This window comes from Cynocephalus volans, chromosome 15 (genome assembly GCF_027409185.1).
Source record: "Cynocephalus volans isolate mCynVol1 chromosome 15, mCynVol1.pri, whole genome shotgun sequence".
NCBI classification, from domain to species: Eukaryota; Metazoa; Chordata; class Mammalia; order Dermoptera; family Cynocephalidae; genus Cynocephalus; species Cynocephalus volans.
This window is the reverse complement of record NC_084474.1, coordinates 95,694,748-95,708,882: the sequence shown is the minus strand read 5'-3', so window position 1 is coordinate 95,708,882 and position 14,135 is coordinate 95,694,748. Positions and strand designations below refer to the sequence as shown.

Below are 14,135 nucleotides of genomic sequence, written 5' to 3'. Positions count from 1 at the left end.
TCCCTGGGTACTTGAAAAAAATGTCTATTCCACTGTTGTTGGGTTGAGTGTTCTATAAATGTCTAATAGATTTTGCTGGTTAAAAGAGTTTTTGAGTTCTTTTGTATTCTTGCTGATTTTCTGTCTATTTCTCAATAGTGAGAGCGGTGTCAAAGTCTCTAATTATGGGTTTGTCTATTTCTCCTCTCATATCTATCATTTTTATGTCACATATCTTACAGCTCTTTTGTTTGGTGCATATATATTTAAAATTGCTTTGTGTATTTGATAGTTTGACCGTTTTACCATTATAAATACCCCTCTCTGTCTCTGGTAATTTTCTTTGTTCTAAAGTCTTCCTTATCTGATGTTAATATAGCCACTCTTGTTTTCTTTGGATCAAGTTTCCATAATATGTCTTTTTTTCTTCTTTTTACTTCCAATTTGCTTATGCATTATATTCAAAGTGACTTGCTTGTAGATAGCAGATAATTGGGTCATATTTTAAAATTCATTCTGCCAATCTCTGCCTTTTAATAGGTATATTTAGGGCATTTACATTTAATTCATTATTGATATATTAGGGCTTAAGTCTGCCATTTAATTTTTTGTTCTCTATTCTTTCTGTTTTTCATTTCTCTGGGTTTGTTTGGTGTTTTTGTTTTGTTTGTTTTTTGGTTTTTTGTTTGTTTGTTTTGTTTTTTCTCCTCTGACTTCTTGTGAGTTACTGGAATATTTTTTAGAATTTTAGTTTGATTTATCTCTAGTGTTTTTCAGTATATACAATTATGCAGTAGTCTCCCCTTATCTACTGGGGATATGTTTCAAGATCCCCAGCGGAAGCCTGAAAACACAGATAGTACCAAATCCAGTTGCTATCAGGATTTTTCTTTTATTGTTTCCTTTCTGTTTAGAGAACTTCCTTTAACCACTTTTTAGGGTAGGCCTTCTGGTGACAAATTCTCTTAGTTTTTCTTCATCTGAGAATGTATTGATTTCCCCTTCATTCCTAAAGAATACTTCACTGAATATAGGAATCTGGGTTGATGGCTCTTTCTTTTCAGCTTGAAAAATGTTATGTCCTCTGTCATGTCTAATAAGAAATTCACTGTCATTGGAATTTTTCCGCATTTAGGTAAAATGTTATTTTTCTATGGCTGCTTTGAGGATTATTTCTTTGTCTTTTACTTTTGAAAGTTTGACTATGATGTATTATGAGGTGGATTTCTTTGGTCTATTTGTTTGGGGTTTGCTCAACTTTTTGAATTTGTAGGCTTATGTTTTTTCCAAATGGGGAAGTTTTCATTATTTCTTTGAGTTCTTTTTCCTCTCCTGGATCTCCAATTACATGAATGTTAAGTCTTTTGTTGTAGTCCCACAGATCCCTGAGATTTTGTTCATTTTTTAAGTCTTATTTTCTCTCTGTTGTTCAGGCTGGTTAATTTCTACTATTCTGTCTTCCAGTTCTCTGTCCACTCCATTCTGCTGTTGAACCCACATACTGAGTTTTTCATTTCAGTGTTTGTATTTTTCAGTTCTAAAATTTTCATTTGGTTCTACTACGTCTTCTTTTTCTTGTTGATACTTTCTCTTTTCTCATTTGTTTCAAGCATGTTTGTAAATGCTTGTTGAAGCATATTTAGGATGCTGCTTTGAAGTCTTTGTCAGATAATGCTAACGCTGTGATCTCAGTGTTGGCATGTGCTGATTGTCTCTCATCATGCTGTTTGAGATCTTCCTTGTTCTTGGTATGATGAGTCATTTTCTCTTGAAACTTGGGCATTTTGGCTAGTTTTGGGGGGTGGGAGGTGCTGCTTCATTGTTACCAAGTGGCAGTAGGAATCCAGGCCCGACCCTTGGCCTCATTGGTGCTGTGGGGGTCTGTTCATTACTCCTGGGTGGGGGCAGGAGCACTTACTTCCCACTGAGCCCTCACTGGGACTAGAGGGAAGTCCATACCCTCCCCCACTAACATCATGGACAAGTGAGTGGCAAGACATCCCAGCTTTTCACCACCCCAGCAGGAAGGGAGGGGCACCTCCTCACAGCCTGGCCAAGGGTCAAGTGCTGGCTTCTCACTCCCCACTTGGCCTTTGCTGGCCCAGCTAGTGGGTGAAGGCACAGTTGTTGAGGTATTTTACTGGAGTAGAGGGTTGTGGTCTAAAAGTTTTCTGTCTTGCTGCACGGCCTCTGGTCCACACCCATTGGCATTTTGGCATTTCCAGTTTGCTGCCTTCCTTAGCTCCAAGTCCAGGGTATTTGAGGCAGAAAGAAACCTCAGGGAACCCCCCCACCCTGTCAAGCCATGTCCTTAGTGGTCTGCCTCCTTCTCTCACCTTTCAGAGACTGCTTGTGCCTGTTACGGAAGGAACGGGAGATATGTCCACTCCATCCCCATAGCAGTGAAAGTCCCTTCTATTTTTTTTTTTTACGGCAATTTTGGGTTATTTTCTCCAAGAATTGTTCTGTTTTGCCTAGGTTTCCATGTATTGGTGTACACTGGTGTATGGATGACATTCTCTGCTGTGTCTAGAGCTGTCTTCCTTTTTCATCTGTGTTTAATTTGCGTTTTCTCACTTTCTTTCTGGGATCAGTCTTGCCAGAGGCTTGTCTGTCTTATTGCCCTTTTCAGACAACCAGCTGTTGGTCTTACTAGAATTCTTCATTCGTTTATTCCTTCTCTTATTCATTGACTTCCCTATCAGTCCCTCCTTCCTGTCGGGACTTCTCCCTAGGCTCCTTTCTCCTGTCCTTCCTGCAGCTCCCAGGACTGTTGGTTTTGTCTTCTGATGACGGACCTCAAGTGCCTGGTCTCCCTCTCTGGAACCCTCTCCCTGATCTCCATGCAGAATTCCTGCCCCTGCTGGCCCTAGTTGGATGCTCCATGCACTTGCTGTGGAGCAGAATTGTACACGCCAGCCTGGTCCGTGCATTGCGCTCTGGCACAGAGCAGGGACATATCTTTGTCCTGGTCCCTGTTGCTGCTGACCACCCTGTGTCCTCCACCCATTTTCATAAACTCAGCCCTTTCAAGCACACCGCCAGTCTCCCCCCACATGGGCCACATCTGGCTCCCACTCACCCTGCACCTGCCCATCTCTGAGGTTTCTGACCCCTGCCCACCACCTCCCATTCCCCCAGCTGGCAGATGCTGGCACCCACTCTGCCATGACCTCCAGCTCTTTGACCTTGCTGCCCCTTATGACCTCCCTCAGCAGAGCACAGGGCCTCATCTGGCTTCTCCTTACAAACCCCTTGTCCCCACCCCCAACAAATACAGCTGGCATATGGCTGGCCTCTCCATGGTCACCTGCTGGCCTGGCCCTGCGTCCCTCTCACTCACAATGAGCACCTCCTCCACCAAGTCCCGCTCCCTCTCGGGAGGTCTCTGCACTCTGGAAGGGCAGGGCTGCACTCCCTCATCCTCTGCCAGGGGACCTCCCTGAGCCCTGTCTGGAAGTGGATGGTTCCAGATCACACTCTTCTCAGACACGTCCATTTGGTGATAACAGCCATCTGCATGGGCATCTAATGTCCCTAAATGGAGCCCCAGTTCCTGACCCTGCCCTCTGCTGGCCCCTCACTGCCACTTCCAGTCCCCTCATCTCTCACTTGCTGCTTCCACCTTGAGATCAGATTCTGCCTCTGGGGGCTCCGACCTTTTTATGGCCCCCAGGCCCTGTACTATGACCTTCAGACATCCTGGTCCCCCCATACCCACCATGCTGGCCCCCAGGTCTTCTCTGTTGGCTTGCTCACTTTTCAGGGCCTGGCATAAAGCATACAGTCATTCATGGTGTTAATAAACTTTTTATTTTGGAACCATTTTAGATTTACCAAATGTGAAAAGCTGTTGCAGGGAGTTCCTATACACTTTCAGCCCGTCTCCCTACTGCTAATGTGCTACATACCATAACCAGCTATCTAACCTCAAAACTAAGAGGTCAACACTGGTGCATTACTGTTCACTCTAGACTTTATTTGGATTTTACCCAGTTTTCCACTGATGTCTGTTTTCTATTCCAGGATACCGCACTGCATCTAGTCACACATTTTGTTTTGTTTTTGTTTTGGCGACTAACCAGTATGGGGATCTGAACCCGTGACCTTGGTGTTATAAGGCTGCATTCTAACCAACTGAGATAACCAGCCAGCCCTTGTCACTGATTTTGGAATGAATTGAATGATTGAATGGCCTTGGCCTAGGGCAGCCATGAGCATGGATGGGCAGAAGCCTGACTGGGAACAGGGAGGGGAGAGAGAGGGAGGTGGAGAGGTGTCACGGACATCCTCCAAGGTGCTGGTGGAGGGGCAGCTTTGATTTTGGACAGTGGGAAGAAAGCCAGTTACTCCACTGAGGACAAGGGATGCCAATAGGCTATCCAGTGGAGATGCTGCTTGCAGTGGGTTGGAAAGAGCCAAGGATGAGGGGCAACTCTGTGGGAGGCTGAGCATAGGGGGGTTGTGGGAGGGGCAGTGGCCCCCCCCAGGCCCTGGGCTGCACCAGCACTGGGGGGCTGCTGTGGACAGGCCAGCTGGGAGAACTGCCAAGCCCCTGCATCCTCTGTGCCAGCTCCAGTGCAGACATGGTCGTACCCTGTCCTGACACGACGTGGCATGGAGCAGGCAATGGTGGGGAAGGGCTGCTGCGACCAGCAGGGGAGACAGCCCCCATGGCCCTCACCCTGTGGAATGCCCTTCAGGGATCCAGCTTTGTATCACCACTCATTGTCGTCTTGCCATCCGTGAAAAAGGCAGGTGATGAATTAGTCATTTGAAAACAGTTTTGACCTTACAGACCCCTGACCCCGGGCCTCCAGGGAGCACACTATGGGAAGCAGTGCCTTAGAGTCCACAGCAGGCACAGACGTCAGCTTTGTTAGATAGCAGCGACCAGCTTCTCAGGCCTGCTGGGTGCAGGCCTCTTCACCAGCACACGGTGACGTTCACCTTTTTGTGTCTTCTTGACCGTTGGAAGGATTAAAAGCTGTCTTGTATTTTTAATTTGGATTTCTTTGACTTAAAATGAGGCTGAACACCTTTTCCTATGTTTTTAAGCCTTTTGTGCCTTCTCTTCTGAAAAATACCTGACATTTTTTGGGTGAAGGTGGGGACATTTTTCATTGTGTTGCTTTTCTCTTACAGGAAATTTATGAATATAAGATATAAATATAAGCAAAGATATATAAATATGTAATATCCTGGATATTAGTCCTTCACCAGTCACATGAGTGGCAAATGTCTTCTCCCCAGTTTGTGGTTTATATTTTCACTTCTTTCTGGCATGTTTTGAAGAACAAAAGTTCTTAATTTTCTTCTTTTTTTTTAAAAAAAAAGATGACCAGTAAGGGGATCTTAACCCTTGACCTGGTGTTGTCAGCACCACTCTCTCCCAAGTGAGCTGACCAGCCATCCCTATATAGGAATCCGAACCTGTAGCCTTGGTGTTGTCAGCACCGCACTCTCCCAAGTGAGCCATAGACCAGCCCTAAAAGTTCTTAATTTTCATGGAAGTAGTTTTATTGGTCTTTTTCTTTACAGTTTTCACCCTTAGTGTCTTGTATAAGAAATCCAGCTCTACCCCCCATCATGCTAAATTGCTATCTACATGTTCTGTGATATCATCTTTCATATATAGGACTTCAATCTGTAATCTAACTAGAATTGACTTCTGTGTATGGTGTGAGGTAGGGGTCCGGTTTTGTTCCACCCCAGCACCTGTGTAGGCCTGTAGTGCAGTCCCTGTAAGTGGACGTTTCATGTGTGTTCAGGTCTATTTCTGGACTCACCTTTCCGTTCTTTGGTTGTTTGTTCCTGACCTGACACCATGTCCAGCTGTTTGAGCTTCATAATTACTCATAGTGACAAAGCAAGCTCTCCCCATGTTCTTTTTCTCAGTGGTTTCAGCTGTTCTTGAACTTCTTTCTTCCAGAAATATATTTTAGATTCAATTTCTCACATTGAAGAAAAAAATGTGGAATTTTGATTGAGATTGTCTTGAATGTGAGAACTGACACTTGTCTCTTCGACAGTAAGCCTCTCAACTATGAGCGTGGCAGCATCTTTCTTTTATTATCATAAAGAGTATATTTTTAAATTTTATTTTCTCATGTCTCTTGGTATACAGAAATACAATTTTTATGTTTTTTTCCAGCAATCTTGCTGAACTATGTTTGTAATTGTAATAATTTATAGATTCTCTTGGGTTCTTCTACACAACAATCATATTGTTCACAAATGAAGAAGAAACGTCCTTACTTTTCTTTTCTTCTTTTGAGTCCGAATGCATTTTCTTTCTTTTCTTGCTTCCCTGCACTGGCTGGGATCCCAGTACAATATTGACTGGTGATGGTAGTGGGCTTCCAACTTCTCCACTTGATGTGATGCCTTCTGGAAGAAGAAGTGTTCGTCTCTTAAGAAAACCTTTATATTAGGCTTAGAAAGTTCATTTCAGACACTAATTTGATATTCCTTTTTTAAAAAATTTGAATTCATGTCGAATTTTACTAAATACTCTTAAATATCTATTGAGGTGATCATATGATTCTTCCCTTTTAGCTTGTTAATGTGCTAATTTCAGTTCCTGATTTGCTAATGTTAAACCAACCTTGCATTCCTCAAGTGATCCCACCTTGGCTCACATATTACTATTTTTACACGTAGCTGGGTTTTTTACATGGCTGTTTGTTCGTAATTTGTGTAGTACTTTTGCATCCTTGTTCATGAGTGAAATTGGCCCAAATGTTCTTTTCTCATGTAATGAGTCAGTTTTGGTGTCGAGATTATTCTTGGCCCCATGTACTAATTGAAAAATGTTGTCTGTTTTTCTGTTCTGCACTAGTTGATGTAACATTGGAATTATATGTACATCTCTTGAATATTTGGTAGAACTACAAGTAAAACCTCTGGATTGGAGCTTTCTTTATTTTTTAACTACTGATTCAAATTCCTTTATGGGTATAAGAATATTCATGTTTTATTTTTCTTATCAGTTTCCCTAGAATTTGTCAATTTCATCTGTGTTTTCACATTTATTGGCTTAAAGTTTGTTCCTGATGCCATGTGCGTGTCTTTTCTATGACCTGCAGCATTTATAGCTATGCACTTGTCATTCCTGGCGTTGTTCATATGTTCCTTCTCTTTTTTCTTTTTTGTGGGCAGCTGGCTGGTGTGGGGATCTGAACCCTTGACCTTGGTGTTATAACACACCATGCTCTAATCAACAGAGATAACCAGCCAGCTAAAGTTCCTCCTCTTTATTTTCTGATTTATTGCTCAAATTTATTAATATTTTCAAAGAGCCAACTTCTAGTTTTAATTTCTGTTCTATTTTATTCCCTCTGCCTTCTTTGGTTTTAATTTTCATTCCCTCTGCTTTCTTCGGGTTTATTTTGCTGTTTCCCCCCTAACTTTTGACATAGGTCTTCTTTTCTAATAGTCATGTGCCACATAATGATGCTTTGGTCATCGATGGGCTGCACATACAGTGTAGGTCCTGTTAAGGTTGCGATGGAACAGGAGTGCTGTTGCCTGCTAACATCACAGCTGTCTTAACTACACAGTGCAGTTACTTTATATTCTATAAATGGAGGTAGCCCAAGTGCACAGTGTCTGTAGGGTCCACAGTGGTGCAAAGTAACAACCAAGGCCTTGACGTTCCGCCCCACCCACTCACTGACTCCCCAGAGCAGCTTCGAGTCCTGTGAGCTGCGCACATGGTAGGCATATGCTACCATATGTGTATGGACATGGTGTATACCAGTGCTATGCAGGTGTAGCACTTTTTATCTTTTATACCCTATTTTTACTGTACCTTTTCTGTGTTTAGACATGTTCAGATGCACAGACACTTACTGTGTGTTACAGTTGCCTACAGCATTCAGAGCAGTGACATTGCTGCACAGGCTGGTAGCCCAGGAGCACAGGCTGTCCCACCTTTCTAGGAGCTACCTTAAAAAAGAAAAAAAAAAAAAAAAACAGATGAAATAATATATTTTATTTAACCCAATATCAAAAATTTCAGCACATGATCAAGGAAAATGTAGAAGTTCAGTGTGTCACAGTCTGTTCTGCTGAGTCTGAGCCCAGCATGGGTTGTCCACCTGCGGCACCTCTCAGCCCTGTCACCGCACTGCTGGTGCTCTGTAGCCACCCTCGCCCCTGCACTCACATGGATCTGATGAAACACACCCTGAGACACCCGCGATGCCACACAGTCCCCACACATGCCTGTGCCTACTCACAGGGCCACACACATGCTGGAGGTGGCTCTTTTCTTGCCTTGCAGGGCTCTGGTCGTGCTATCTCCTGTTCCCTCTACCTGCCCAAATTGTCCTCCATCTCCAGAAGGCCCCACCCATCGGTCCCTGAAGCCTGGCCTGTCACAGCCACCTGTCTCTGGGCTGCAGACTCCTTGGGGTGGGCCTGCTGGGTTTCAGGGCCAGGCCTAGTCCAAGGGACACTCAAACTCCATGTGGAAGTAATGAATGAGCAACTGAATGAGGTAGCAGGAGCCTGAGCGTGCCTCCAGCCTGGGGGCAACCAGTTTTAAGGCTGTTGACATACATTTCCAGTTGGCTGTGCCAGTCCACACCCCACGAATGGAGAGTACCACAGCTTCTCAGCACTGGGGCTGCTTTTGAGCTCCACCCTTGTGGCAGGGAGTTCGTCACGCTTCACTTTGGGGCAACCTCTCATCTGGTCTGACGTGAGGAGTAGTTGGGGGGCATCAGGCAAGATGGACTCAGCTCTCTCCTCCAAGTTGTGCCCACCTAAGCCAGCTGCAGAGCAGAAGTGGGGGAGAAAGGGATCACTCCCCTGGAAAGGCATTGGGCACAAGGTGGGCACACAGCCCGGCTGCAGAGTTGAGCCCAGGAAGGGTGGGATGGGCCCAGGAAAGGCAGGCCTTGCCCTGAGCGCCCAGTCCCCAGGCCAGGCTGACCACTGGGACTTTGGGCAGAAGCTTCATGTTTCCCTGTGGGTCTGGTGGGCAGAGCTGAGGCTGCGCCATTGCCTGGAGCACCTGCTGGCTGGTGTGCCCACCCCCCAGGGTATAATTAGCCATGTGACAGGTGCTGTGGATCGGGTGCCCGCCCGGCCCTGACACAGTGCTGCCTGGCCTCAGCCGACCTGCCTCACCCCCGGGCTCAAAGCCTGGACCTTGCCTGGCCAGCCCCACCCACCTTCCTCCAGTGCCCTCCATGCTGCCAAGATAGGCAGGCTGGGTCTGGAGGTGGCAGCAGGCAGGCAGAGCCCCAGGCAGTGGCTGGGCCTCGGGCTCTGGGAATCTCCAGGCTGGCCCAGTCCCTGTCCTCAGTCTATGCCCATGGTCCCTACAGGTTGCTGAGGGTATCTCGTGAGTGGGTGGGGGTATCAGGGCCCAAGTGGAGCTCTTGTGGCTTGGTGGTCTCAGCTCTCCAGCAGGAAGCCTCTGGACCCAAGCTCCGGTGGGCAGAGCCTGCAGGGCCAGCCAAGCACTCGCTAGGGCAGGGCCAAAGTCTCCACCCGACCTTTCCAGCTGTGCCCCTTCTCCCCCCAGTGCAAGAAGAAACACACGCTGCTGTGCCCTGACTTCGCCCGCAGGGGTGCGTGTCCCCGAGGCACCCAGTGCCAGCTACTCCACCGCAACCAGAAGCGCCATGGCCGGCGGGCAGCCGTGCCCCCCGCCCCAGGGCCCAGTGATGCAGCCCCTAGGAGCAGAGCCTCAGCTGGCCATGGGCCCAGGTGATAAGGCAGTGGGTGCTGTGGATGTGAGCTTGGGGACGGTCCCTCCCTGCCCTGGGGGACATTCAAGACCCTCTGGATTGAGCCCCTACCCCCAGCTCTTTGGGCCTCAGACCTGAAAAGAAATATCAGTCCAAGGCTGAGGATCAGTTAGTTGACCTCCAGAGATGCCCCCACTCTGAGTCCCCAAGGCTTTACAGAGCCAGGGGCATCCCCCGCCCATGGAGAAAGGTGGGGACTTCTCACAAACCCACTCCCCAGGACAGTGGAGGAAGTCCAGCCCCCAGGAGGCATCTTGGGGTCCCCGGATTGTGCCTACCTGCTGTGTGAGTGTGGGAGCCCCACGCAGGTGAGGAAGTAAGGCCGTGGAAGGTGAGGGACAGCCATTCTCACCAGCTGGGTGACCCTGCTGCCCTAGGCCAGAAGCCCCATAACCAGCCTGTCCTTGGGGTGAAGGCCAGGCTTGGAGATGGAGCCTCAGGCTTTACCCTGGGTGGAGATGCCTGGGGGCTGCCTGGGGCAGCAAGGAGTGGGGAGGGGCCAGGAGCCCTGTCACTGGGACAAGCGCATGCAAGTGGTTGCCAGTTCCTGCTGGGCCCCTGCCCTGCCCAAGCAGCCGCCCAGCCTCACGCTTCTGCTCCCCTGCCTTTCCTGCAGGAAGCCCTTGGCCACCCAGCGCCCCCGGAGACAGACACTCAGCGGCACCACATCTACAGCTGCTGTCCTGGCCTCCCCACGGGTGTTAGCATCAGCCTCTCCCTTGTTGTCCAAGACTGCCGCCGCCGCCGCCGCCGCCTCCTCCTCCTCCTCCTCCTCCTCCTCCTCCTCCTCCTCCTCCTCTTCCTCCTCCTCCTCCTTCTCCTCCCCCCCATCCTCCTCTCTGTCCTCCTCCTCCCTTCCTTCCCCCTCCTTGGACCAGGAGGAGCCATCTTTCCGGGAGGAGGCCACCTCAGTGGTGACCGGCTCTGGCAGCCTCTACAAGCTGCCCTCCTTCATCTCCCTGCAGTCCTCACCCAGCCCAGGGGGCCAGCCTGGGGCCCGGACCCCCAGGAGCCCACCCATCAAGGACTCAGGTAGGCAGCCCGGCCCCTCCTGAGCCCAGCCCAGCACAGACACAGGGGTCTTTTTAAATGGCCACTTCAGAGCCACTGAGTCAGAATCTCCAGGTGGGGCCAAGATGCGTCCAGCAGGGGCTGTGTGTACACTTGCTGGCCACGGGCAGGGGCTGCCCGCCTGGGCCACCCCAGCTGAGGGCTGATTTAATTAGAAAGCACCCATTTCTGTTAATTTGTTCTGGAAGATCACCACACACTCCTGGAGAGAACAGATGTTCCCTCTCCCCTGATGAACATTTGGGGCTTGGTAAATGGCTCCACTCAGCCTTGTTTAGGAGAGAAAAGAGGATTTTATGGCTGCAAACGACCCTTTCTGTAAACATTTTACAGCTCTCCGCGCGTTTGAGTGACGATAAACCCCACGCAGCTCGGCGGGCTGCAAATTTGCGACCATACGGCTATCATTTTATTGTCATATTTCATGGTCGTAACGTTAATGGAAGATGCTAGCTGTAGCCTTCTCCAGCAGCCCCGCTGAGCACGCTCAAACGCCTGCCTCAGAGGGGCCACCGCCTGTTCACAGCGTCCATGTCGGGGGCGCAAAGCAGAGGCCACGTCCCCCGCCCACCTGGACTGGGGCACCGGCTCCCTCCGTCTGGGTGGGCCTCTCTGGGGTGGGGAGCAGACGGGGCCCTGAGCAGTCACTTTTTTAAAAGAAAAAGATTAGGAACCCAGCAACCAATTTCAGCAGAGAAGGTAGGCCAGGTGCTAAGGGGTTCTATGTGTGGGGTGGGCAGGGCCGAGGAAAGGTTCCAGAGACCTCCCCTGCCTGGTGGCCCTGTCAGAGCATCCTTTCCTACTCAGGCCTCATGTGGCCTGCCCAGGACTGGGAGCTGCAGGGGCAGGCAAAGGTCAGCCTGGGACTGTCTCTGGGCAGGAAGCCAGGCTGCACCTGCCGAAGCCACCACCTGGTAGGGGTGGAGGCCGGCGGGACAGAAACCAGTGAATCTGAGGCCTGGGCCAGGCCCAGGCTCAGCTGAGCAGGTGAATGGGGCCATCAGCCCTGAAGAGGGGACCCCGTAGAAGAGGCGGGCTTGCAGGGGACAGGCAGGTGGTGCCAGGCCTGTGGGCAGCCATACAGAGGCATCTGTGGTCAGCAGGATGCTGTGGTGCCTCCAGGGTGGCATTCATGGGGGAGGAAGTGAGGCACCAGTGCCCAGCAAGTGTGCATGTGCCCCGCGGGGAACATCTCCCTCCTGCCCCTCCTGCCCCTCCTGCTTCTGGCCCGCCAAACACGTGCTCACACACACCCCACTTCTCATGTGGAAGGTGCGGCGCCCCCCTCGGGTGCGTCTGGCAGCCTCACGGCCCGTGTGAACGTGCGGGAAGCGTGTCTGCACGCCAGCGTGCACCTGCTATTCATAGCCCAGCACACCTGGCCCGGCTCCCACCCACACCCCGCCCACCACCCAGAGAGGCCCTGCATGGTGCAGAGCAGGAGGACCCTGCTGGCCGCTCTGCTCCTTCCCCCTTGATCCCATGGTCCGGCCACACCACAGCTAGATGAGCAGAGAGGCTAGCCAGGGCCTGGGGGCAGCAGGCTGGCAGGGACTGAGGACGACAGCATATCGGAGCTTCTGTCCCCCTCTACTTCAGGGAGTGTCTGCAGCCCCCACCATGCAGGCCTGGGCTGACAGAGTCTCCCCCATCTTGAGGGTCAGACTAGGAGCTTTGGGAGTGGAGAGGCCCCCCCTGGCTGTGGATTGCCTGGCACCTGACCTTTGCACTCTTTGCACAGGGAAGCCTCTGCACATCAAGCCGCGTCTGTGAGGGCCCCCGGGACCAGCCCGCACCTACCTCAGTCCCTTGTCCCTGGAGAGGAAGGAGGCTCTGGCCACCACCCTGCCCCAGAGGAGGGGCCGCCCACCACCAAGCCCCACAGGGCATCGCTCTGCCAGCCTGGCACTCAGCCTTCCAGGACCAGTGTGTGCCCAAGGCGTCTTCCTCCCTCAGTCTGGAAGCTGGCCTGTGTGCCCCACTGCAAACCTAGGATTTGCCCCCCAAGTCCCCCATTGCCGGGGTGCTGGGCAGCGCTCACCCCAAGGCCCGTCCCCTGCCATGGATGTGGCAGTGTCCCCCCCACCCTCCCCACCCAAGACTCCTGCCTGGGGAAGAGGCCACTGGCCAGGCCTCCCTGGTAGGCGTTTCGTGTTCAGCAATAAAGGTTCTGTCCTGTGTCTGGCTGGCTAGTCCTGACCGTCGCCACCTCTGGCAGGAGTATCAGCCACTTTCCCACCTCCCTGGGATGGTTCAGGGGTCCGGGGCAGCCTCTCCTCATGGCTGAGCCAACACAATTTGGGGTCGGGGAGGCCCAGAGTGGGGCTCTGTTTATTAGGATGCAACAGGCTGCGACCAAGCTGGGGATGGAGGCAGCCAGGCCCGCCTGAGGGCATCTTGTTCTGGGGGCCTGACTGGGCAGCCTAGCTGTGATAGTGTCCTCTGCAGGGGGTCCTGGGTAGGGCAAGACCTGCTGGGGCACAGGGCATCGACCCTCTTCCTCCTCCCTCCCCCTCACCTCCCGAAAAATGAGGTGCAGCCCTTTGAAGGGTCCTCCCAAGAGGGCCCCCAGGGGAGGTGGGCCAGCAGCCCTTCCTGGTGCTCTGTGCCACTGTGTGACAAACCTCTGCAGCCTGGATGCCGAGTCCCCACCTGCCACTTGACACCTTGTCCTGGTCTGCTACACAAGCCCCCCATTCTCTGCCATGTGTTTTAGGCCCAGGTTGATGGGCAGCTCAGGCCTCTGCCAATACCACATCCACAAGGGTCCCCTTGGCCAAAGTGGGTCCCGTGGCTCGGTCCACTCGAATGGGAGGGACGCTCGGCCCCCGTGAGGCCACAGCAAGCAAGGGTGCAGGGTCCTGCTCCCACCACAGCCCCTGCCCCTGCCCTAAGAGGGCATCCTGACAGTCCTCAGAGAGGACAAAGACAAGGCTGGTTCATAGGGGGGGCCCAGAGCAAGTGCCCAGAGACACAGTGGGGTTTAATCATCTCCAGAAGGAGGGTTGTTGCTGTTATCTCCACCATGGTCCCTGGGCATGACGTGTGTCCCCTGCTCCCCTGCAGTTGCGTGGGGCAGGATGGTAGATTCTGGAAGTTGTATCTGGCTGGAAGCAAAGCCCCACTCCCACCCCATCAGTAAACTGAGCAAAGCCCCCCAATGCTGGACCCCTCTGAGCCTGGGCCCTACTGGGCCTGTCCCCTGCATGTACTGGCTGGACACATGCAGGGCCTTTTGGCCCCTGGACCCCTCACTTGGGAGACCCTTCTCTCCAGCCGTGGGCCCTCGGAGGAGCAAGCAGATTGGCCTCACCCACCTCC

The 14,135-nt window shown here is 51.4% G+C and overlaps 1 protein-coding gene across 1 annotated transcript in view; it reads left to right on the top strand.

Moving 5' to 3' along the window:
* ZC3H3 (zinc finger CCCH-type containing 3) overlaps positions 1 to 12,994 on the top strand; it is a 91,576-nt gene extending 78,582 nt beyond the window's left edge. The window contains exons 10-12 of the mRNA XM_063079506.1: positions 9,518 to 9,702; positions 10,360 to 10,775; positions 12,556 to 12,994. Coding sequence (XP_062935576.1) covers positions 9,518 to 9,702; positions 10,360 to 10,775; positions 12,556 to 12,587 — 633 coding nt within the window. The 3' untranslated portion in view covers positions 12,588 to 12,994. The remainder of the gene's footprint in view (positions 1 to 9,517; positions 9,703 to 10,359; positions 10,776 to 12,555) is intronic.
* Positions 12,995 to 14,135: the final 1,141 nt, after the last annotated feature.